Raw genomic sequence first — 24,539 nt, 5'->3', positions numbered from 1 at the left:
AAAGAAATCCTGAACTGCTGAAGGTTGAAAACTACATTACATGAATGCAGTCAGCACTGTATGTCATGTGAATGTCATGAATGTGTATGTTCAAACCCTGTTCCATAATTTAGCTCCACATTTATCAGAGTGTGATGATGTCCAAGTTGACTTCCACGAATAGAGTGAAATGAGGCATATGTAATGATGATAATTATTCTCGTTATTATTGTAATCATAGCCATTAGTAACAATTTCATCCAAGTCATGATTCTGTTGAAATAGACATAATACCACAAAGAAAACCTTTGTTATTGTTATCATTTATTACATTTTGGATCAAAAATTTATCCTCTGGTGATTGGTTGAAAGAGTTTCACGTGATTATAGGTATTTTCAGCTATTTCAGAAAGTTGACACTCCATAAAGTACTATTTGCAAAATGACATCACTTCTATGACAACATTTTGCAAATAGTATATTATTTGCAAAATGATGTCACAAAGCAATTCTGAAATTGTGCGCAGCTTTGTACCGTCACTCTGTGTGAAATGTAACAATTTCTAGCAAAACAATTGTGACGTCAGAAAGCAATTCTTGCTGCTAGTACCGTCACTCTGTGAAATGTATCAATTTCTAACAAAACAATTGTGACGTCATAAAAACAATTCTGACATTACGCATTGCTTCGCACCGTAACACCTCGCGTCGCACTTGTAAATGTAACATTCTTAACAAACATCACAAAGCAGGTCCGACATCGTGCGCAGCGACATGCTTCTTAATGTAGGATCAATGTTAATAGGATCCCTTCACAACATCGGCCATCGCATCCATCATACCACTTCTCGCTTTGCATTTCCCCTTCTTTTGTTCAAATTTTTGATCCAAAATATAAAACAAATATACTTTGCCTAATTTCGAGTTTCTTATTAAAACTATAGGCCTCGGTGCCTCAGAAAGAACTATTCACTTCGGGGCTGCGCCCCTCATTGAATAGTTCTTTTGGAGTCACCTCTGCCCATAGTTTTAACAAGAAACTCTCAAGGCAAAGTATATTTGTATATTATTGAATCGGACGTGAACCTTATTTCAAGGTTGAACTCATCTGTCTCTGAAAAATACATTGGAGATTCAATGTGGCCATGATTATAACATTTACACCTATAGCTACGTTTTCACTAGAGAAAGAAACTCAGCTGAAATATTTCTTGCCATCTGTTAGTATAGATTTCCCCTTCACTGCAGTAACTGAACTTACATTGTACTTGCTGATTGACAAATTGCCCTTCATTGGCATAAATACAAGTTGATGTAAACTGAACCTGCTTGTAGTCTACTGTGCAAGAATACACTTGTATGTCATGTATATTCATGTTGTAATTCAATTATGGTTCTCCATTTGAATTTGAACTCTTATCATAATATCGCTGCCAGGAGTTGACGGTAAAACACCTTGTGAAAGATGGGGACAGAAAGTGAGAGTAGAATACAAGTAATTGACAGCAAGATTGAATGAAAAGGACTGGTGTGATGTTGCATGCTCAGTAACTCTCCATGGTATGCCTTTATAATGCGGTTATTGAATTCGCCATAGTGAAATTGTTTGGGCGTGTATGAATTTCAGTAGCTACTTCCTAGCTGTGTTTACTATACTGGTCTGGAAGTTTGAAAACAAGGAACAAAGTGGGGCATTTGTATGTCATTTCCTGCTTTATATGCACGTAGTGATATTACTTTAAAGTCAATACATGTAGATCACACTGTGTAACATTTTTTGTCCCTCTAGTCTCTTTTTAGTCTATTGAGCATAAAAACGGAAAGGAATACTTTTTGAAAAGTCTCCACCACCCCTTATTTTACTTTTAAAGGACAAGTCCACCTTCACACATGTGGATTGAGTGAATGCAACAATATTAGTAGAACACATCAGTGAAAGTTTGAGGAAAATCTGACAATCCGTTCAAAAATTATGAATTTTTAAAGTATCTACGCAGTCACTGCTGGATGAGAAGATTACTACAGTGTATGATGTCACATGCGTAGAACGATATAAGGAAAATAAAAAGACAATATCACAAAACTTTACTTTTTTTTAATAAAGTGCACATTTCTTCGACTTGTTACTGATGTATTTTTACAGGGTGTGTACAGTTCTGGTCGAGGTGAAGATTTAGCTTTTAACGTTTTGCGAGATATTCAGAAACCACTCTATGAGATGTCAAAGAGCATGCAGTTCCAAGGGGTATCAAAAGTTTATTCGATGAAATTCTGTTTTTAAATGGCTGTGATATCCAAAAACAAGGTGAAACAAAGAGATCCTAATAAAGTTGTGGCATGTCACCTTTTATTATTAGCACTTTTTTGGATATCTCAGTCATATGAAAACCAATTTTCATCAAATAAACATTGAATCCTTCTTAAAATTGCATGCTCTTTCATATTTCATAAGAGGCTTTTCATTATCTCATTTAGGAATGTTCAAAACATGAATCCCTACCTCAACCAGTACTGTACAGTCCCTTTAAGGGTAATATTATTCCCCTTGCCTTCTGAAAGAGAGAAGTCAAGTGTTCTTTTGTTATGCGAGAAAAGTGAAAATATGTTAAATTTTCTTTATACTTTCTTTGTATCATTGTACACATGTGACATCACATGCTATAGAAGTCTTCTCATCCAGCCATGACTGAGCAGAAACTTCAAAAATTCATAACTTTTGAACGGATTGTCCGATTTTCCTCAAACTCTCACTTATGTGTTCTAGTAATATTGCTGCATTCACTCAACCCACATATCTATGAAGGTGAACTTGTCCTTTCACAACTCCCAAATGATATTGCCTCCCATATTACACTCATGCATTAGGTGGGAAATTAAATTATATACAGGGGCTCTGTATATATTCTCTCTAAATCAAAAAGCTCCTGTCTCAGTTACTCAGTGTGAATTCAACCACTTGCATCATTGTGCTGCATACAAGTCCCAACTCAACAAATGTTATACAGAAATACGTAGTTGTGATTATTTATTGCTACCTGTACCAATATTACTGCTTCTCTAGTCATTGACAATAAGAACTACCATAGTCAAGTTTCAGTGCTGTGATAGATATCCTCACTGTCATTATGTATGTGTGATAAAGCAGTAGTTCTTATATGGTACATCAATTCACTGAAAAAACAAAACAAAACAAGCAGGCACGGAGAGTTCCATGACATTTGCTCCTGCAACAATTGCTCCAATGAAATATCTGCATGCTATTGGAAGCCAAACATACTATATATTCTACCCTCAAACATTAATGCTCAAACATAACCCTAACCCTAATTCTAATGCTCACATCAAACTAAACCTAAAACCGTATAACAACCCTAACCCTAGCCCTATAAAGTGGAATGGAAGTTGAATGAAATGGAAGAGTGCAAAGTGGGGTAAACTGAGTGACTTATTTCTCAGTAGGTTTAACTATATGTCACTTTCACTTTCATTGAAAGTATGAAGACAAATACTGCATATATGCCATCTCACTTAAGCCTAATTTTTTGTCAGTCGGGATTTCCTGACAGTTTCATGAGCGGTTAAATTCGTGAATGGGGAGTACAGTAATGAATGGAGAAATGCGTTCGTCCCCTTCACATTCATGTTGGGATCAGAGTTAATGTTTTCACGTGTCGTTAAATCTACACATAGCACCAGACTCACGAAATTCTTGAAAATGAAATTTAGTGAATATATGTCCTATGCAATAATTATCTGGATGCACTTGAGTGGTATATCAGATATATTGCATTCATCAACATGAATACTGCACGAGTCGAAGACGAGTGCAATATTCATGTTGATGAATGCAATATATCTGATATACCACGAAAGAAATCCATTATTATTATTATTATACATACAAACCACTTTCCAACACAACACCACATTCAATTTCCAAAAAAAGAAAAAAAGAACAAAGGATTTCACTCACCATTATATTGTTTACAAAATCTAACCTTTCAACTTGTATACGGACGTGTATCTACGCACAGTACAGTACAGTACAGAGCATATCAGCGAGCGACTGCCGCACACAGCACAGACGATTTAAGTGTACTCCATGGCATTTCTCAACCTCATCGCGCATTTCTCAACCTCATCGCGCAATGCCACTGCACTTTGCTTTCTTTGCAAGGGATACTGTGCATGCGTGTAAAGAAACATTTGAGTGCGATATTGACAGCAGAGTACAATATTGAAAACAATATTGTACTCTTTTTCTCCATTGATACGGGTAATGTAAAATGCATAGGACAGGTATTATGCTAACAATATTGTATGTCATTAAGCAAACCCCGTGCAGGAATATTGATACATGGTTTTTATTGTATCGAAAAAGTGGCTTTTATGTATAATAATGTGTCATGATTACATCACCATTTATCAAAGTGAAATAAATTTTGATAATGCAAAGGTCAACACCTGATCTATGAAGGTGTTGCAATTGCAATCTTAAAATCCCTTTCCAGTTCACAGATTGGGAGTAAGTGTAGAAGAGAAATGATGCATTTAGTCCTTGTGACACACTTTAATCAATGCCAAAATGATTTAGTCTGCCAATACTCAGCAGGGGTGCTTTTCATTTGGAAATCCAGCTGTAGAGGGCAGGGTTTACTGCTAGGTCAGTTACCTGCTGGGTGACTGGTTTGCTTGCATCTGTGAGCATAAAAGGTGTTGAACATTTGCTACCAGCTGGATAGAAAATAATCAACTCTGTTCACATGCACAATTTATCATGTGACCAGGTTGAACAATGGCTCACTTCTCTCAAGTGTGAAGCAATCAGTGATTTATACTCCTTCTGAAATAGAAAGAAACCACTTGCATTCACATTTATAACTGCACACAAATGAAAATGCAAGTAGCAAGCTGTTGGCTAGGGAAGTTTTTGTTGCATCTGTTTGATGAGTCTTTGTCATTGCCTCATGTATCGATGGGATTGCTTCATTGTTTTTCTTTACAGTCTAATAAAAAGACAATCACAGATTTAAATGCTGATGTCCATGACCAGAAATTGTCAAAAACTATTCACGAGGATTTAAATATGCCTACCTTTGTAGCAATGTGACAAAGAAAACCTGTTGGAAGCAGTCAAAAAATGATTGAAAAAAACGATGATGCCTACTTCTTGTTACTATCAGAAGCGACGTGTACAGGGATTACAGCTACAGAATCTCTGAACAAGAAAGGAGATCTGAAGTTTGAGTTTAGCACAGTAAATTTTATGTTTGTACCAGCTTGGACTGGCATACTGAAGAGATACTACTGAAAAGAGTCTTTTGCTTTATGGGAAATATGGAATGTATTGCGTTGTAGGGAGCAGTGTGATACCAGTGCAGAAATAAAAATGTGCCAATGTTTTTTTTTACCATGATTGAAATTACCCGGACATAATTACTAGTAAAATTTCAATCAGGTCACATTGATGTTGTGAAACTTGAGTGAGCACATCCCCCACAAAAAGCAAAACAAACAAACAAACAAACAAACGAACAAACAAACAAACAAACAAACAAACAAAAATGAACCATGCAAACAGCCACATTTCCAGTAATTTACTAAAGACTGCAATCTTTTTGTATGCCACCTGGCTTATGAAAGGTAATTTTTATTGCAAGAAGTGCGTATAGCAGTATTCTGACATAAGTTAGGTTCACATTGCTAATCATGAAGAGTATTAAAATTCAAAGTTGTAAACTTCACCGATTAGCGTGTACCCGTAGTTTATCCCTGTATAGATCATATGGAATTGAAAGTTAGCAATCTTTAAAGATTAAAACTGCAAAATTTTTCGAAACTCGAAAGTTAGCCTGACCCTTGCCTGAATCCTATTCCCCCTGAGCTTCTGGGTCAACTTCCAAATCATTGATATAATACATGTGCTTTCAGTAAACTACTGTACCTTCTCACATTATTGGGTTTATCACTTCCGGTTCTGTGGTGTAGGCTAATCATCAAGTGGGACTCTAACTCAAAAGTTAAAGGGTAAGCTCTTATCATCGATGGTTAGCTATCATTGATGATTGGCCTCTGTGTGAACGTACCTATCGATGCATGGGATATACAGTATTGCTGTATATGCCAAATATTTTGTGGGGTTTTTATTTTCGCAAATTCCATGCATTAGATGATATTTGTGAATTCAACAATACACGATATTAACTCTTGATCCCTACACGAATGCAACGTGTACACGTACATTGCTCCATTAATGACTATACTCCATTATAATTGCAAGTATAACCACTCATAGAATTGTTGCTAAGTCACGATTAAAAAAAGATTAGATTCACTGAATAAATGGCGCATACAGTACCAATTAATTTGCTCTAACTCACATTCTTGTCTCTTTGCTGTGACTTTAGGTGGAATAGAAGAGGATGTGAGGAAAGATGCCTGGAAGTTTCTCTTCGGCTACTTCCCCTGCCAGTCAACGAGGAGGTATGTTTGTTTACTGGTGCCTTGTTTTCTTTTATTGATCTATTTTGCAATCCTTTAAGTTACCTTGTCCTTGGGTCAATATTACCGGAAGATTCACAGTCGTTTAACTTTAAAGGCACTGTTCAGAAGCAGTGTTTCCAGTGTGACAAATCTGAATGCATGCTCATATTTTACTAGACAGGGGTCGCACTTAACTTTTTTTTTTAACTAGCCAGGCGGACTACTTAGAATCAATTTTGACACTGAAGCAATATTTTGGCTAACCAGACGGACTAGTTACTTCAGAATTTTATGATTTTTAGCTAGTCCGACGTGATTTTGGGTGGCCAATGGCCAGTGGACCATTGCCAATTTCGAACCCTGCTAGAGTCTCTGATTTTGTAAAACAGTGAAGCTGATTAAAAGAAAAAGAGGGTTGAAAAAGTGAAAATCTGTGAGTAATAAGATTCATCGTACTCACTTGTTTTCCCATCAACAGAAATGTTAGTATAACCAGTCAGTAAATGGTTTATTAACATTGTGATATTTGTGCATACATCTCTGTGACAGTATAATTCCCTGACTTTTGTTTGTAAAATACCAAAACAACAGCCCAAAGCATAACAGTATAATCCAGTCAGGAGTGTAGCCAAAACTTTGTAGGAAACAGGGTAGGCCCTTATGTCACTCTCTCTATCGGTTGACAGGAAGAGGAAAGTGAAAAGGGTATTGAAAGAACTGTTTATTCATTTGCCGTGATTTCATAAAAGTTTGACAGCCGGCATGTTTCCTTTTACAATCAGTGAAGTTTTGGGTAACTCCTGAATGGTGTTACTGTTTTCCTTTTGGCCAATCTCTTGATATTTTATATGAACTTTATTTGCTGACTGCATTGCATTACAGTTACAGCTATAGGTCAGCAAAGTTCAATAATTTCTGAAATTTGGTTCCATGACATTTGCTCCTGCAACAATTGCTCCCATGAAATATATGCACACTATTTAAGCCAAACATAAATTCAACCCACAAACATAACTCTGACCCGTATCCTCACATCAAGCTACACCTAAAACCCTATCACAACCGTAACCTTAATCCTAAAGTCCTTGGAGAAAATAAGACCAGGGTAATTGTCGCAGGGGCAAATGTCATGTCACCCTGACATATAAACACACTGCGACGTTAAACAGTATCTATTATTGTGTAACTTGCAGTGAATGCTGTTACCATGGCAATGAATAATTAGCTACATGGGTAATTCCATGAAGTTGGGGCACAAAGTGTTACATTTGAGCATAACTCAATACTAATTATGCTATACATATATTGTTTATAGGCTTTACATTTGTATTGAGACCATACATTTTCCTGGAAATCTTGTGCCATTCAGACTCAATTTTGATGAAGTTATTTTAAAAAAATGTAACGGTGTCCTGTAGCATCGTGACGTGTCCATGTAGCATCGTGATAGTTAAAATCTGGTCCTAAAAGACAAATTAATGCAATTAGCTTGACCAAAATTTGATGTAATATGCATAATTACTCGATTAGTCAGATAGCTAAATATCTTTACTCTCCTTTCCACAGTCTTACTTTTACAAGAAAATTACAAAATGTGTCACTATGCTACGCGGTGTCCACCAAATGTAACAAAAAAGGACACCGCGTAGCATCGTGACACATTTTGTAATTTTCTTTTAAAATGAAAACTGTGTACAGGAAATTTGAGATATTTAGCTATCTGACTAATCTAGTAAATATGCATATTGCATCAAATTTTAGTCAAGCTAATTGCCATAATTTGTCTCTTAAGACCAAATTTCAAAATATCACGATGCTACATGGACACGTCACGATGCTACAGGACACCGTTACATATTGTTTAATAACTTCATCAAAATTGAGTCTGAATGGCACAAAGTCTCCAAGAAAATGTGTGGCCTCAATGCAAATGTAAAGCCTACAAACAATAAATGTATAGCATAATTAATATTGAGTTATGCTGAAATGTATTTTTCAAATATCACGATGCTACATGGACACTGCCCCAACTTCATGGAATTACCCACATACATGTAACCAATGATTTTATCCTTTATGCAAACTTAACTACTATAAACTAAAAGGTTATTTCTGACCACACATTTTATACCCAAAGCTTCCCTGCTGATGCGAGGCACAGATATAGCGTGCAAACTTGATTCCGAACCATAATGATAATTAGATCAGTTATTGCCCTGTCTGAAGGGAGACGTTTTATAAACCGGCCTCTTCAAGTCCTGTCAGCTGACTTCCGTTTGCTTGACCCTTTTTCCACTGGTACATGTAGTGAGTTGTGAATGGCAGTTGTGAAGGTTTTCGTGGAAGAATGCCCAGTTGCTTTCTTTGTAATTACAAATGTTCACTTCCTATATTAAAATGTACAGACAGTGCAGTACGGCCTCAGTGCTGTCAGTGTTCTAGAATGCTGTGCATTGGCTGGCCGATGTCAAACAACCAGAAATGTTAGCGCGCATTTGACATGTAATTTTGTGAATTTCAGGAGAGCCAAGATTTTCAAAATTAAAATGCACATGAAAGTTTGTGTCTACACTCTATACATTGAATGTTGTAGTGCCAATTTGTGAAAATTTGATGTGCCGAAAAGGCTGTCAGCTCTAATTTGTGAAAATTTCATGTCCCGAAAATATCTTGCTTTCTAGTATTAGCCACTGCACCCTTGTACAGTGCAGTTCCTACACTAAAGTTCTAGTATACTGCAGATTTTCCAGTACATGTACATGCTGGTCTTGTGCATGATTGGTTTTTCCTGCCAATGTTTTCTATTGTAGACTAGTAGTACCTCATTTTGACGAAATCTTGATTCTTATTGGTTGAAAATGGGGGCATGAATTCAACAATTTTCCCATAGAACCCATGGTGCTCCATAGTACTAAACTGCCCTCTTGGTGCATAGCATTTGGTATACATGTACAAATTCTGTGTCAAAACTCTTGGCTCCCATGTAGCTGAAAAGGTGCCCCTTGTTCGATGCGATCACAGTGTAAACATCTGTGGCAGTGCAGGCAACAATCTGTTTACAATGTGTGTGAATTGGCTAGCGCAGTCGTGATGGACCAAGTAAACATTCATTGAATTTAATTAGGTATATAAAACAGATATTGACTGCTTTTATTTGGGGCAATAATATCAGCATTGCCCCGAAAAGCATTTCATATCTGTATATTATTGCCCATTACCAATGAAATGGAAAGGGTCTACAATGTACTTGTGAGATTCTAACAGGTGGACACTAAATCTGCAGCTCCCGAGTGATGACTTTAAGAGTTATATGTTCAAGAAAGATTTTCCATACAAACATGCTTTTTTTTGTCAAAACAAGTGGCGATTTGCAGGTGAAAATAGTAGTAGTAATTATAATTTAATGTTCCAACAAAGATTTTTGTATATACTGCAATATCCTTCAAAGTCCTTCAAAGTTGTTTTTCAGCATTATTGGGATCACCTGTGTGGTATGACTAATCACATTGCCACAAATACAGCTGTATTAAGTGTCTCTTTCAGTATTAAACAAAGGGGAGCCTACGTAGAAAAGAAGAAGAAAAAAAAACAGATGCACTGTAGGTCTATACCTCTGTGTCGGCTTTTGTATCAAGAATTACTCACTGATACATAGATCTCTTTGTTCTACTTGTGAGTCATGTGTAATTCATACTGTATATTTACTTTCTATAATGGTGGGAAGTGTTGGAGTCCAGTTTTATCCTTTGGTAACAAAGGGGGGGGGGGGAGGGGGGGGTGGATGGATGATGGTGGACAAAAAAAGTGGTATGTGACCAAAGGGCAGTGTCCTCTACAGCATATATAATGTCAGAGGTGATCATCTTTGCTTTGTGGGTGTATTTCCTTGTGGCCACAAGTTAGCCTGTAGTTGGTTTCTTGGAATCCCCACACTTCTTTGGGTTCAGGGGAAAAACAACCTGATATGTTTGACACTCAGGCATGTTTCAAGCATTACCTGCTCATGCAAAGTTTGGCATGTCATTGTTATTTGCTTTTTTGTTGTTTGTTGTTGTTGGTTTTTTTTTTTCAGAAGGGAGCTGACTTTTAGTTCTTAAAGGGATATTAGCCCCATGTGAGTTTAGTGCCTGCAGAAGTATTAGTAGAACTGTATTGAACACATCACATGAATTTGAAGAAAATTGACCATCTCTTCAAAAGTTATGAATTTACAAAAATTAGTTTTGGTCACAACTATGTGCTATCAGTGCTAGATGAGAAGCCTACAAAGATATTTGATGTCACAGTATGGAACGAGTTAAAGAAAATATTAAAGAATTCTTCCATATGTTTGGAGTAAGTTCCCCTTTAATAAATCAGTGAATATGTTTTTCATGTCTGCCTTCATTTTGTGCAGAGAGCGTGAAGCGTTGGAGCTAGAGTGTGCGTTCCGCTACGAGGCCTTGAAAGCAAGGTGGAAGACGATCCTTGAGCGCAATGGACTGACCAGCAGAAATTACGAGGACAACAGCTCAGGTATGTCCTTGCCTTTTTAGCTTTTTTTCTCCTTCTTCTGAAAGTTTAATAGTATACAAATGATGCACAGGATAGATGATCCTGTGCATCATTTGTTTTATAAAATGGGTCGAAAATTCGAAAACTAACATCATTTTTCAGCGTTTTTCACGTACCTTTGTGGGTCAAGACGTCCGAAGATGTTCGTCCCAAACTTTTACGCACGTCGCACTCGCGGAAGTCCCGCTCATACAGTATAAGTATAATGGGGGGTTGGGTTTCCGGACACCCGCATGAAAACTTACTTATTTTACATAGAATATGCACCCTTTACCTTAAAGACTTGATATAGACTCCTCATATAGGCCTACTAGACAACATACTCTGAAAACGGCGTGAGAATTAACCTGCTAAATCGTTGGATTTGCTCTTCAAAGTGACTCCATGTACGCGTCCGGTCCCATAACGCTTGGTCTATTGTACTGTACATAAAGTGTACGTATAGTACGGTACGTACGTACGCCACATACGTTATGCACAAGGGAAGACAGGCCGGCCGGCCGGCAGCCCGAACTAGAAGTTGTTTACAGGATTGACAGCGCGTACGCGTATGCATGCAATTCATCAAAGGAGCCGCCGCGCGCACAGACGATCGGCAATCTACCATAGGATTACAGGCAGTGCAATTGTACTGAAGTAAAGGAAGGAGGTGTGTCTCATTTCAGCGCTTCCTATTGGCTACATTCTTGAACCCATTTTATAATAATAGTTTGTGAGTAAATGGAGGTAGCCAATAATGCATTAGGAGGCTGGGGATGCACTGTAGTCCCATACCAGGAGTTACATGGAAAGTGCCAAATGAAACCCTGGCAGTTGCTAAAGCTGATTAGGTATGGTAGTCTGCTCCATTTAGAAAACCTCAATATGCAGCAATCACTGAGTGAAATAATTGAAGAGGACAGCAAGAAAGAACAAAGAACCACCCAATACTATGTTCACTGAGCACTAGACACATAGATCATTGCTTTCTTTGTTTTTTTGTGAGACTGACAGGGCGCACCAAGTACCGTCTGAGCCGGAAAAATAACCGGTTTGATTCTGACCATTACAAAGCAAGAACCATGTGTCATAAGCAGACCTTCGCTCTCTGTGGTCACTCTAGGGGTCACACAGTTGATGTTTTGACCACACAAAATAGCCAATTTTTATTGTTCTGAGTTTGGGGAGGATGGGAAATAGCAACAAAGATAAAGTGATTCTCAGGAAGTTAAATGTTTTGTGCATGGGTGAACCCTTCAAAACAATTTAGAAAAGAGGCTTTCCTTAAAAAAAAAAACAAAACTGCTCCATTCAACTTTTCAGACTAAATTTCACTCTAAAGATGAATTATGTATGTCATTGTCAGATTTGACCCTTTTCTGTTTTATGTTATTAGTGGTAAGTTTGTTTATTTGTTTGTTTTTTATTTGTTCTTAGTTTTTGATGGGAGTTGGAGAGAGAGAGGTCTTATCTTCAAATAATCCTGACTTCATTTGCTCAAATAATTAACAGGCAAACTATTCATTGTTATGTAGTGTTGGTTGAAATGATATGGTAATCTTGTTTTGTCCTGCAAAATATGGGATCAGCTCCTGCTTCAAAGTGGCATTCAACCTGTGAGTCAGAGTTCAGATGAGAACTAAGTGCTTTGGCACATAATGGGATGAGTAATATTCCGTAGGCAACCTATTTTAGATTCAGAAAGTTTAAATACGTGTATATCTATTTCACAGTACATAAGTATTAAGTAGCACTCTGCAGAACATTTCATTTTTTTTTCATTATTTATTTCAATACGGGAGGGTCCATTCAGCATTAGCTGTTTAACAATGGGTCGTCCATGTGTAAAATCATCATGATTTAAAGGTACAAATGATTAAAACAAAACATAAAAATATTGAAACCAAAAAATATATGTGTAAACACCTGAAACATGCAAAAACATATTATATACAATGCTATCATAAACACAAAATCCTGATAACAAAATGCAAGTACTAGTAGATTGTATGTTAGCATAAATATGGTAATTTGTTTTGTACGCTCTCCAGGAACAACATTATTGAATGGGAATCAGACATCATTGTCATCAGCCACACCCAGCATTCACAGACTACATCAGGATGGTGATGATGAAGTCCAACAGAAACTGGGATTTGCCCAGTTTCAAGCCAAGGTACGTTTGTCATGACTACTTTTGCATGTTGTACATGTACAGTCAACTTCGGATACCTCGACGTCGGATAAGCCGAATATCACTTACCTCGGGGGCAAAATGAAAGTCCCGTTTGTTCCTATGGAGTTTCCGTGTATTAAAATTCGCGTAGCTCGAAGAAAATAACTCGAAGTTCGGTTACCTCGAAGTGAAATCTACTGTCCTGATCTTAATTAACTTATTGTTTTTCCCGGCATGTAGCTCGAATCGAAATTGCAACATCACTCAGCATCTCCGATAAAGCGCGCGTGGACAGCGAAGAAGACATGTCACAAATCTTCTCACACTCGACTGTAAATATTCCCGACCAGAACAATCGCGCGCCCAAAGAAATACCCGGTACACAGCTGACAAGAAAAATCCCAACACCTACCTACATACGTACACGGTATGCACATAGCACCCTTGCCAAGCAATGGAGTGCTTACGATAGCACTACGCTCTGCCCCATCATCTTCTTTTCTTTAACCACTGTGTTTTAATTCTTGATCGTGATAGTCATACCTAGCGCGTAGATTTCTTAATCGTCGTGTCGCACCTGCGTATATATAGGTGTTGACAGTTATATCTTTGGCAGTAATCACGGTCCACTGTCCAAACATTAATCTCCTGCGTAGTGCCTTTTTTAACTTTTATTTTTGCCTTTCACGAAGTATGTTTCATTTATTCTTCCCCGAGAACGCAAGCACTGATTTTTTTTTTCAGCAGTGCGATTATGAAAATATTGTGGAATATGATGTGGAAGTATAGGCCGAGCATAATAAAGAATAGAATAAACAGGGCTCCCTACTAACTTTTATCGGGCCACCAGTATCACTGATTTTTATTTTTTGGTGGTCGAATTTACACGAAATTAAAATCTGGCGACACACACACACAAAAAAAAAAATGGAGAAAAACATTAGGAAAACTAAATCGGTCCTACAAAACATAGAAAAATGAATATTAAGCATTATTAAAGTGATACAGATGCCCATGTCTAAAACAAATGAATAGAAAATCCAATCATCTAGATTTTTTGTTTTAAGATTTAGCAAATAGGCGTATAGATTATTATAAAAGTTGATGCCTGTATATTTAGGAGGTCAAAACTTACGTTTGAAATGAAAAAGTGGGAGCATTTGCCGACATTTGTTAGCATCCGACATTTGTTTTAGCACTGTAAAGAGTCGAAAGTTACCGTTATTCATTTCTTATTGTAAAAGCAATCATCCAACATTTATTAGTCTGTTAGCACCTTACGGAGCCGAATATTACCGTTAATCATTTTTAAATGTAAAAGCAAACAACCGACATTCATTTTAGCATCTTACGGAGCTGAAAGCTATCCTTATCCATTTCCAAACGTGAAAGCAAACATCCGCTTTTTGTTTCAGCATCTAACTGAGCGGATTAATACCGTTAATCATTTCCAAATGTAAAAGCAACAATATGTCATTTATTTTTGCATCGTACGAAGCAGAATATTACCTTTATTCATTTCAAACATACGACATTTATTTTATCATCGTACGGAGCCGAGTGTTGCTGCTGTCCTCTTCCGAAAGTGAAATGAATCATCTGACAATTATTTTATCATCTAACGGAGCCGAATGTTACTGTTTTTCATTTTTGAACATCGAAGCTGACATCAGACGTTTATTTTACCATCAAACGTAGCTGAGTGTTACTGTTATTCATTTCGAAATGTAACAGCAAATACCCATTTTTTTTTTGCATCATATGGGGCAGAATGTTACTGCTATTCACTTCCAAACATGCCAAACTTAAAAGCAATCATTCGAGATGTATTTTAGCATCTTCCGGAGCTGAATGTTATTGCCATTTATTTTCGAACGTAAAAGCAAACATCCAGCATTTATTTTATCATCGTAAGGAGTTGAATGTTATTGTTACTCATTTCCGAACGTCAAAGCAAACATCAAACATTAATTTTACCATTGAACGCAGCTGAATGTTACTATTATTCATTTCGAAATTTAAAAGCAAACATCAGTTATTTTAGCATCGTATGGAGCAGAATATTACTGCAACTTCCGAACATAAAAGCGATCATCTGACATTTATTTTAGCATCTTCCGGAGCCGAATGTTATTGCTATTTCCTTGCGAAAGTATACGGAAACATCCGACACTTATCCAATAACCATCGTACGAGTTGAATATTGTTTTTCATTTCCGAACGTCAAAGCAAATACTCGACATTTATTTCAGCGTCTTCCGGAGCCGAATATTATCCTTATTCATTTCCGAACGCAAAATCAAATATCTGGCATTAGTTTTAGCACCATGCGGAGCTGAGTCTTACCGTTTTTCATTTCCAAAAGTATGAGCAAACATCCGACATTTATTTTAGTATCTTACGGAGCCAATTGTTACCGCTGTTCATTTTCAAAAGTAAAGGCAAACATCCAACTTTTTTTGGTGGCGCGATAGGGCCACCAAAATCTTCATTTCTGAAATTTTGATTTCAATTCCGATTTTCATTCAATTAATTCATATAAAAATTCCATTTGACAAGCATGCAAACAATCGGTAGGCACTATAACAGATACCATGTTGAACATCGATAAACGTAGGATAAGTCGAAGAAAATTCGACGTACATACGCGTACCTCGAATATCGCGTACCTCGAATTTCGCGTACCTCGAACCATTTTCTTCAGTCCCGACGACTTCGAGGTATCCGAAGTTGACTGTATATACAAAGTGTATATGTGTATCAAGCAGTTTTTGTGGAATTCTTTATTAAAATGAGCCAGACCACTTTGCTCTCGGCAATCAATTTTTTGTCTGGCCAAGTAAAGAGTGTGGACTCTCGCTATGAATAGTACATGTATCCTGGACTTTTTTTTTTACACTGTGAGCTTTGGGGGGGGGGTGGGGGAGAGCAACATGCAATTGAAGATATGCCAAAAGATTATACTAAAAAACAAAAGTAGGGAATGTCAAAAGTGTGGCAAAAGCTGCTGTATTAAGTGAGATGAAAGGCCACACAAAAGAGATATCTTGATATGTTTGGCACATAAGAGTTTAGGCAGCGATGGCATAAAGTAACTAAAACAGAATTTTTACTGCCACCTAGGATGAATATTTACTGTTTGCTTCATACAGGTTAATTTCATTTTCTTGTGTGTGTGTATTCTTTATGTGTGGTAGCTGACACTTCAAGCTGTTCTGTAGAATAATCTCATTTCCTTCTGGTACTGATGTTTTTGTTGTTGTTGTTTTTTCTTTTCTATTTTACTAGACTGTATGTTTCCAGTGAACTCACAGACAGGGGAAGCTTTCCGAAACTCAATCATGTTACATAAGTGTAGAATTTATACTGCAGTACACTTTCGTCACAAATACTGAATTAAAACCAGCAGTTAATGCATGATATCCTTTTGTACTTTTGACACGTCACACCATCGTTTTTCTAGTAACACCAAAGTTTGTCTTTTGGGTTTGCTTTTTTGATGAAAATGTATGAAATTAGACTCTGGAAAAACTCTTTTTTTTTCAATATTATGCTGTACTAATTGATTTAGATGTAATATCTGGGGATCATATTGGTTTAAGAAAATAAAGCACACACTGTAGAATTTTTGAAAGCTACGAGATTACTATACCCGCTTTAAAGGTATAAGATCGGTTGTGAGACAAGGAAACCCACTTCATCTTTGTTTCATTTGGAAAGTATCTCTTTAAAGGTTTGATTTACAGTGTTTAAACCTAGACAATCATTATATTCACACATTGTTGTACTTTGTGTTGGTTATCCACACCACACACATATGTGCAATTGACACTTCTGGTCATAACTAAAAGATTTTGCTTTAGCCTGAATCAGATGATTTAAAGGTACAATCTGTGTTTGTGAAGTAGCTGTTAAAAAGTGTGATGTCAAGTCTCATAGTTTGATCTTCTGTTTTTTGTTTGTTTATTTTGTGTAACAGATTTATGCCAGTAGACAGCCATTTGATGAGAACAATCTGGACCTGATCAAGAAGAATCTCAGGATCATCGACAAAGACGTTCCGAGGACAGACCGGGATATGGCCTACTTCAGGTATTGATAAACAAAACCCTGCATGGCCAGTATTGCCCCAGCTCATTCAAAGCTCATCCTAACTCAGCCAGGCCTAACCAAGGGGGCCAGTCTCATTCAAGCCCTTTTAAAGCTCGCCATATCTCACCGACGCCTAACCAAGGGAAGGGATGTCTCTTGCACAGGGATTATCCTCTGAAACATGTGCATTTGTTTGTTTGTCTTTTTCCCAAGGGAATACAGTTGAACCTCTCTTATCCGGCCTCCCTTTATCCGGATCTCTCTATTATACGGACGCAATCTTGCCGAGATTTTTTTTTTTTTTTTAAATAATTACGGGAGGAAAGGGGGATTCCCAACTCCTTGAGAATTCCTACACAAACACACATGAATTACATATTACTTCCAACATGATTAACATACATTACATCAAATTTCCTTCCAAATTGCTTACCTTCAGACATTTTAACATCCCCAAACATCCCCAAACATCCCCTAATGTAACAATGAAAAGTTTGCAGTATACACATTTAAATACTACATGTGGTACTACAATGGGCTACATCTGTACATGTGAATGTATGTATGTATAATATAAAGCATTGAGTCTCCCGTATCCGGCCAAATCCCTTATCCGGATGAGCCCCGGTCCCGACTTGTCCGGATACAAGAGGTTCAACTGTAGTATAATCAAGTCACCAAATGTATTTCATTTGTGAAAGAAAAAAAAAGGGTAGTGATATGGCTCAGTTGGTAGTGCGTCTGCCTCCCGATCCATATGACCAGGGTTCAATTCCCGAGTCGAACTGAGCAATGTTGTGTGTAAATCATACTGTTCCCCCAGGAGGCAAAACACTGTCCTTCAGATAGGACATGAAATGGAGGTCCTGTGAGTGAGAGTCACTACTTATGCACATAAAAGATCTCGCTTCATTCATTCATTCATTACCAAGATCAATGTGCATATTAAACACGGCTAAGTGGTCTGCTTCACATCCAACTGTACCCCATGGAAGACCAACTAGTGTAGCTGAATATGAGCTATCCAGCCATCTTCTTAGATAATGAAACAAACAAATGAGCTTTATAATGACATGTAACTTGATATAAATGGACTGTACAAACCTATCCAAATAATGGAAAGAAATTACACACTCTTAGAAAAATGTTCACTTAAAAAAGAGGCTTGGAAGTTTAGGGTCTATTCAAGTGCTTAATGTCACCAAGCTGTGCACTGTGTTATTAATGGGACAGAAACAGGGTGTAAATTCCATAGTAGTACAGTGAAGGGATTCTCAGATTAAGGTGAAATTTGTTCACACTCTGGTGTTGTGTAAATTACAGTATTGTCTTTTCAAAACTTAGTTGAGATGAAAGCAAAGAGGTTGTAAAAGGTATTTAAGTAGTGAAAACAGACATCTCAAGACATATCTAATCACATTATTCTACGAAAAAGTATTCTTGAAAAACTGCAAAAAACACAAAATCTCCCATTTGCTTTATGATTGTAAACTTTATAAGTTTGCAAACAAGTTGCTCTTTTAGAAAATGTAAAAGACCAAAGTTTGACTAGGTTGACCTATTTTGCCACTCTTTACTCCTTTGCTTAAAATGGGGTCATGCAACTTGTACTGTTTGTGAGGCATGGTCACATTTACCAGGTATACAGGAAATGAAACATCCAGCCCCACCCCTTTCCCCGCCCGCCCCCATTCCCTTGGGGGAAAACAGAAGATAAGTGAAGATGATGATGACAATGAAGATGACGATGAAGATGATGACGATGATGATGATGAAGATGATGATGACGATGAAGATGATGACGATGATGATGAAGATGAAGATGAAGATGATGACGATGATGATGATGAAGATGATGACGATGATGATGAAGGTGATGATGATGGTGATGATGATGATGACAATGATGATGACGGTGATGATGATGATGATGATGAAGGTGATGATGATGGTGATGATGATGAAGATGATGATGACGATGATGAAGATGATGATGACGATGATGAAGATGATGATGATGATGATGATGATGATGGCATTATTCATTCTGTATTTTGCCCTTTTTGCAGGGGTCAAGATAACCCGAACCTTGAAAAACTCAGGAATATTCTGGTGACTTTTGCTGTCTTCCATCCTAGTAAGTACATTAGCAGTTTGTTGTTTGTTTTGTTTTGTTTGTTTTTTTCATCGTTTGAAGTTGGGAACATTGAATAGGGCAGTTTATATGAATAGATCTGAAAGCAAAACACATATGTTTCATCACATCTCTGTCATGGACTTCCCGTTCTGTAATGACCATTGTGATAATGCTGCTCATTATACCAATCCTTTAAAAGAGATTCTTGTTGCTATCTATTCAATCAATTTGCTTCATTAAATACTTACCTGTAGATGATTAGCTGTGGTTGAATATATGCAGTATGCATTCTAAAATTATATTTCTGTATATTTGAATCATAACATTCATCAATTCTTCATTTGATTTGTCACTGACATATTCCAGTTTTCTTTATATAACTTTGTGTTTAATTCTATGGACACATTATCATGTACTTTGTGGTATTTAGATTGTTCTGGATAGTTGTTTATGCAGTAGATGTCAATCTACATACAATAGGTGCTTTGATGGAACAGTAGCTTTGCAAAACAGCAGAATCCTGAGCAGTTGATGACACAGATATGGGTAGGTGGGGCGATGTATTGTGAGTGGGCTTCAGTTCAGCAATAACAGGTGGTATTTCAAATGTTTTGCTTCTTGAATCATGTGTGTACTGTTATCACGCGACATTATCTTTAAGACAGTTGTTAAATGAAGAGAGTGTGTGCTCAATATTCCATGACTGAACTGTGGCTAAATGTAAATACCCGTACTGTAAAAGCTGCTATTTTTCTCATATAGACATTTTTGCAAGATGTTGTTTTCATGAGTTGACACTGAGGCTAACAGGCTATCGTGTTAAAGTGCGCTAGTGCCTATCCGTTCACTCCACTAGTGCATCAGATGGCAATATTTTTGCATGTTGTTCGCCCAACAGTGATTTGCGAAATTTGCTAAATAAAACCCTCTTAATTAAACCATCTGAGCTGAAATAACAGCTTTACTGAACAAAGTCGCTCTGTATATGACGCATAATATTCCTCTTTCGCTAGCTGTGACCTACGCCCAAGGCATGAATGATGTCCTAAGCAGATTCCTGGTTGTCATGGACAACGAGACAGAGGCGTACTGGTGCTTCACGCTCTACCTGGAGAAGGTCGTGGACGACTTCTTAGAAACGGGGATGATCAAAAAATTAGGTTGGTCATTATTCGTGCCTGCTGCTTGGAAACTTGATCACGTTTTAAATAGAGCAATGGATTTTATTTTCAGCTATATGTTTGACTCTTGACACAAGTTACAGTGATATCTCATTATATCTTATAAGCAAAGGAGAGGTAATCTTAAACTGTAAAGCTGCATTAGTGAGAATTTGAACTTCAATTTTGTCATAATTCAGACTCACTCATGAAATCTCATTCATAGGTCCTCTCTGTTAGTGTGCTTTAGGGTCACCTGCATGTACCTAAACACATATTAGATTATGTTGGTACATAAACTGAAGTCCTCCCAACTGTGATAATGATCAAGTAGTGTAGTTTTTTGGGTTTTTTTTTTCTTCATGTATATATAAACAGAACAGCAGTTACTGGTATGGGTATAGGATTTTTTTTTTCTCAAAAATCAAAATTCAGAGAAAACATATTTTGAAATTATTAATTTTTTTTTTCTGATACTGGTGTATGAGTAAGTATGTTTAGTACGTGCAAGTTTCCCATTTCAAAATATATAAAAAGACAGAAGTACCAGAAATGTAATATTTGTCTGCAAAATGCTTATTTTTACTATTCATGGATTTGCTTATTGATGTGCTGAGGTTAATGATATAGCCTTGCTATATCAGTGTGTAGTACTTCTGTCAAGAATGAGAGCCACACAATTGAATTCCTGTCATTGTGCAATCTTTTTTCCCCCAGAGTCCCTGAAGAAGCTGTTAGAAGAAGTGGACCAGCCATTGTTGACTCACCTCACCATGTGCGACATGGGAGACCTCATGTTTTGTCACAGGTAACAGCCACCCTTTGTTCTTAATTTTAAAGAGAAATGAAACCAAAATACAATATGTTGATTGATCGAATGCAGTAGTATTGGTAGAATATATCCGTAAAGTTTGAGGAAAATGGACAGTCTGTTTTAAAGTTATGAAGTTTTAAAGTTTAGATGCTTCCATCACTGGATGAGAAGACTACAGTTCAGGATGTCAGTGCAGGACAGTGATATAAAGAAAATATAAAGATAATTCAATAGAATTTGATTTTGTATGAATAGTACACCATGAAGTGTTACTGACATATGTTAAGGATCATATTATTCTCTGTGCTTTCTGAAAGAGGTAAGTCAAGTGCTCTTTTATTATGCTAGAAAAGAGAAAATATATTGAATTCTCTTTATATTTTCTTTATTTTGTTGTCATGCACTGACATCACAAAGGGTTGTAGTCTTCTCATCCAGCAATGGCAGCACCCAAACTTTAAGAATTCAAAACTTTGAATGGATTGTTCAATTTTCTTTATTTTCTTTTGTGTAATGCATGAGAGTGAAGTTAATCTCAATGACAATGTGTCCTGTAGATGAAGACAGCATTTATGGTATCTTGCATCATTTTCCTGGCTAAAAACAATCAGGTGGCTACTCCTGTGCTTCAAGCGAGAGTTTGAGTTTGACCAGTGCCTGCAGATCTTTGAGATCATCAGCAGTGACCACCTGGAGCTGTCGTCTCTGGACGCTGAGAGGGAACGCGACAAGGAGAGGGCTAGGGAATTCCAGAAAACAGGTGAGGATGAATCGGAGTCAAGGTGGTGAATTCTTGCATCGAGTTGTTTTTATTGCAACTGATTGACAAATTACCCTTCCTCAACATAGATAAGCACCGATTGTTCAGTGTTTTAGTAGTAACCATGTGATAGAAAAAAAATATAAAACAAATCCAACCTGAGTGTGTATGCTCATGATTTTCATCAGGAATACTACTAAAATGCTAAATAATAGGTGCTTTATATGGCGATGAATGGCAATTTTTCTATCAGACTTGGAGTCAGTCTTCCAAAAGGACTGGAGGATTAGGATAGAGGGATGGAGAGATGAAAAGAGAGAGAGAAGTGAGGAAGGTTGGAAGAGAGTGAAAGAAGAATCGGAGGAGGTGCTAGATTCTTACCAAGATGAAAAATTTAAAAAAACAGGTAAGAATGAATTTAGAGTGAGTTTTCCCCAAAAGAGGAGGAGCAGGAGCAGGATGAGGAGGGTAGATGGAGGGATGGAGAGATGAAAGTGAAGAGAGAAGGAAGGAAGGTTGGAAGGTTGGAAGAGGGTGAAAGCAGGATGAATTGGAGTCAGTTTTCCTGAAATGGGAGGGTTGGGGGATTTCAGAAAACAGGTGAGGTTGTATTAGGGTCAGTTTTCCCTAGGGGTAGAGGAAGAGGAGAAGGAGGATGGAGGGATGGAAAGATGAAATGAAAGAGAGAAGGAAATAAGGTTGGAAGACTAAAATGAAACACTGAAACATCAAGAAAGACAGGGATATTTAGATGTGGTCTTTAATTATTATTGCTTTGCAACCTAATCCTGTGATGCACACAACTTGCAAAGTATAAAAATATAGTAGTTAGTGTCTCACACATTTGTCACAAAATTCATGAATTAATAATTTTGTTTAGAATACCTTGCATTAACCCTTATTGTGCTTTGATTGCTGATTGGCACAGACTCACCCCAAATTCCAACCATTATTCTCGGTACAAAAGGGGAGAGTATTCTCAAGTGAGGTGGGTTTAGTTTTTAATTTCTGTTCACATAATAATGTTCCTGAAGATTTAATGCATAATATTGGGAGACATTATTCTTTAGCCATGCAAAATTTGTTGATGTTTGCAAAAGGAATATGCGACCTTGAAGGAGGTATATAATGCTAAGATATTTTCTCCTCGTCCATATCATCCACACAGATGGAGTGACGAGGTCAGCTCCGGGCACGATATCAACGGAATACACCTTTGAGCTCTTCGTTTGCGTCGCTATTCTACAGAAGTACAGAGATGAAATACGACAGTGTGATGATGCTGCGAGTATATTCCAGTTAGTGAATGGGTAAGAGAGAAATTTAGTCAGCAATAAGAGGAGGAATATTAAACACACACACAAAAAAAAAGGATGAATGAAACCCTTGTGTTACCATTTTTTAGGTGTAGATTTCACCAAAATAACACAGATTTGCAAGATCTTGTGAGTTAAAGCTCACCAATCATAGATAAGTGTAAATGGAGCTTACAACTTTTTTCTCTCATTGATAAAGACCACTGCATGTATCAATAATATGATTGTGATAATTCAGTCTTAATGTAGCATCCTTCTCTAGCTTTCCTCGCACACACGCACACATGATATCCCTATTCATACAGCCTCAAAGTCAAAGTGGTATTTGAGAAAACTTTTGACACACTAGAGAAAGACTCAACTGTGATAAACAAGTAGAGAGAGATTTCTATAAACCTCTAAAGATGATTGATTCACAGATAAATCATGATTTATTCAAAGGATACAATGTCTTGATGCCTTTTGCATGTTTGTGACGTGGTAATTGGTGTGATTCTTAAAACCTTATATTTGTTACAATCAGATGATTTTTCATTTAATTTGCCTTTATGCTCCTGCTATTATTAACTTGATATTCACTGTAATGAAACTTTATTGCAAAGCATTCAATTAATTGTGCTTCAATCTTTATTGCAAAGCAGTAAATTCATTGTACTTCATTCTTAAACTGCTGTTGTACCAAGCATCGGGTAATATGTCCTTTTTTCTTTGCTGTTGTTCATGATTAGATTGGCACAGAAGCTTGACTTGATTCAGATTCTGAGTGAGGCCGAAGGACTCTTGCTTGGGTACTGCAGGAAATCTGTCACCGCAGAAAGCTCATTCGCCCTGGTGCAGTGACAGTCGCCCAACGAGGGAGCCCCGTCAAGCCTGTGTGCCTTTATAAAGTTGGATCGTCCCTTGCATGACTTGCGGTGCAGTGAATTGCCTGCCACACAGCATGTGATACAACTCACGTGACAACCTCAGCACCAGGAACTTTGGGTCTGCCTCGTGTTGCTTTTACCAGTACCCCTACAGTGCTGCATGGTTCTCACAATAATGTATGACAACCTCAGCACCAGGAGCATGGAGCCTTCTATTTACCGA

The 24,539-nt window shown here is 37.3% G+C and overlaps 1 protein-coding gene across 1 annotated transcript in view; it reads left to right on the top strand.

The window, feature by feature from the left end:
- Window positions 1-23,468, top strand: part of LOC139725026 (TBC1 domain family member 15-like) — a 32,634-nt gene extending 9,166 nt beyond the window's left edge. The window contains exons 2-10 of the mRNA XM_071636115.1: window positions 6,387-6,462; window positions 10,859-10,977; window positions 13,047-13,171; window positions 17,151-17,263; window positions 19,333-19,400; window positions 20,414-20,560; window positions 21,278-21,368; window positions 21,986-22,134; window positions 23,303-23,468. Coding sequence (XP_071492216.1) covers window positions 6,387-6,462; window positions 10,859-10,977; window positions 13,047-13,171; window positions 17,151-17,263; window positions 19,333-19,400; window positions 20,414-20,560; window positions 21,278-21,368; window positions 21,986-22,134; window positions 23,303-23,448 — 1,034 coding nt within the window. The 3' untranslated portion in view covers window positions 23,449-23,468. The remainder of the gene's footprint in view (window positions 1-6,386; window positions 6,463-10,858; window positions 10,978-13,046; window positions 13,172-17,150; window positions 17,264-19,332; window positions 19,401-20,413; window positions 20,561-21,277; window positions 21,369-21,985; window positions 22,135-23,302) is intronic.
- Window positions 23,469-24,539: the final 1,071 nt, after the last annotated feature.

This window comes from Diadema antillarum, unplaced genomic scaffold (assembly GCF_040938485.1).
Source record: "Diadema antillarum isolate AM-2024a unplaced genomic scaffold, OU_Dant_1.0 seq00000009_RagTag, whole genome shotgun sequence".
Classification (NCBI taxonomy): domain Eukaryota; kingdom Metazoa; phylum Echinodermata; class Echinoidea; order Diadematoida; family Diadematidae; genus Diadema; species Diadema antillarum.
The sequence above is the reverse complement of the archived record's forward strand: the minus strand, read 5'-3'. Positions and strand labels throughout refer to the sequence as shown.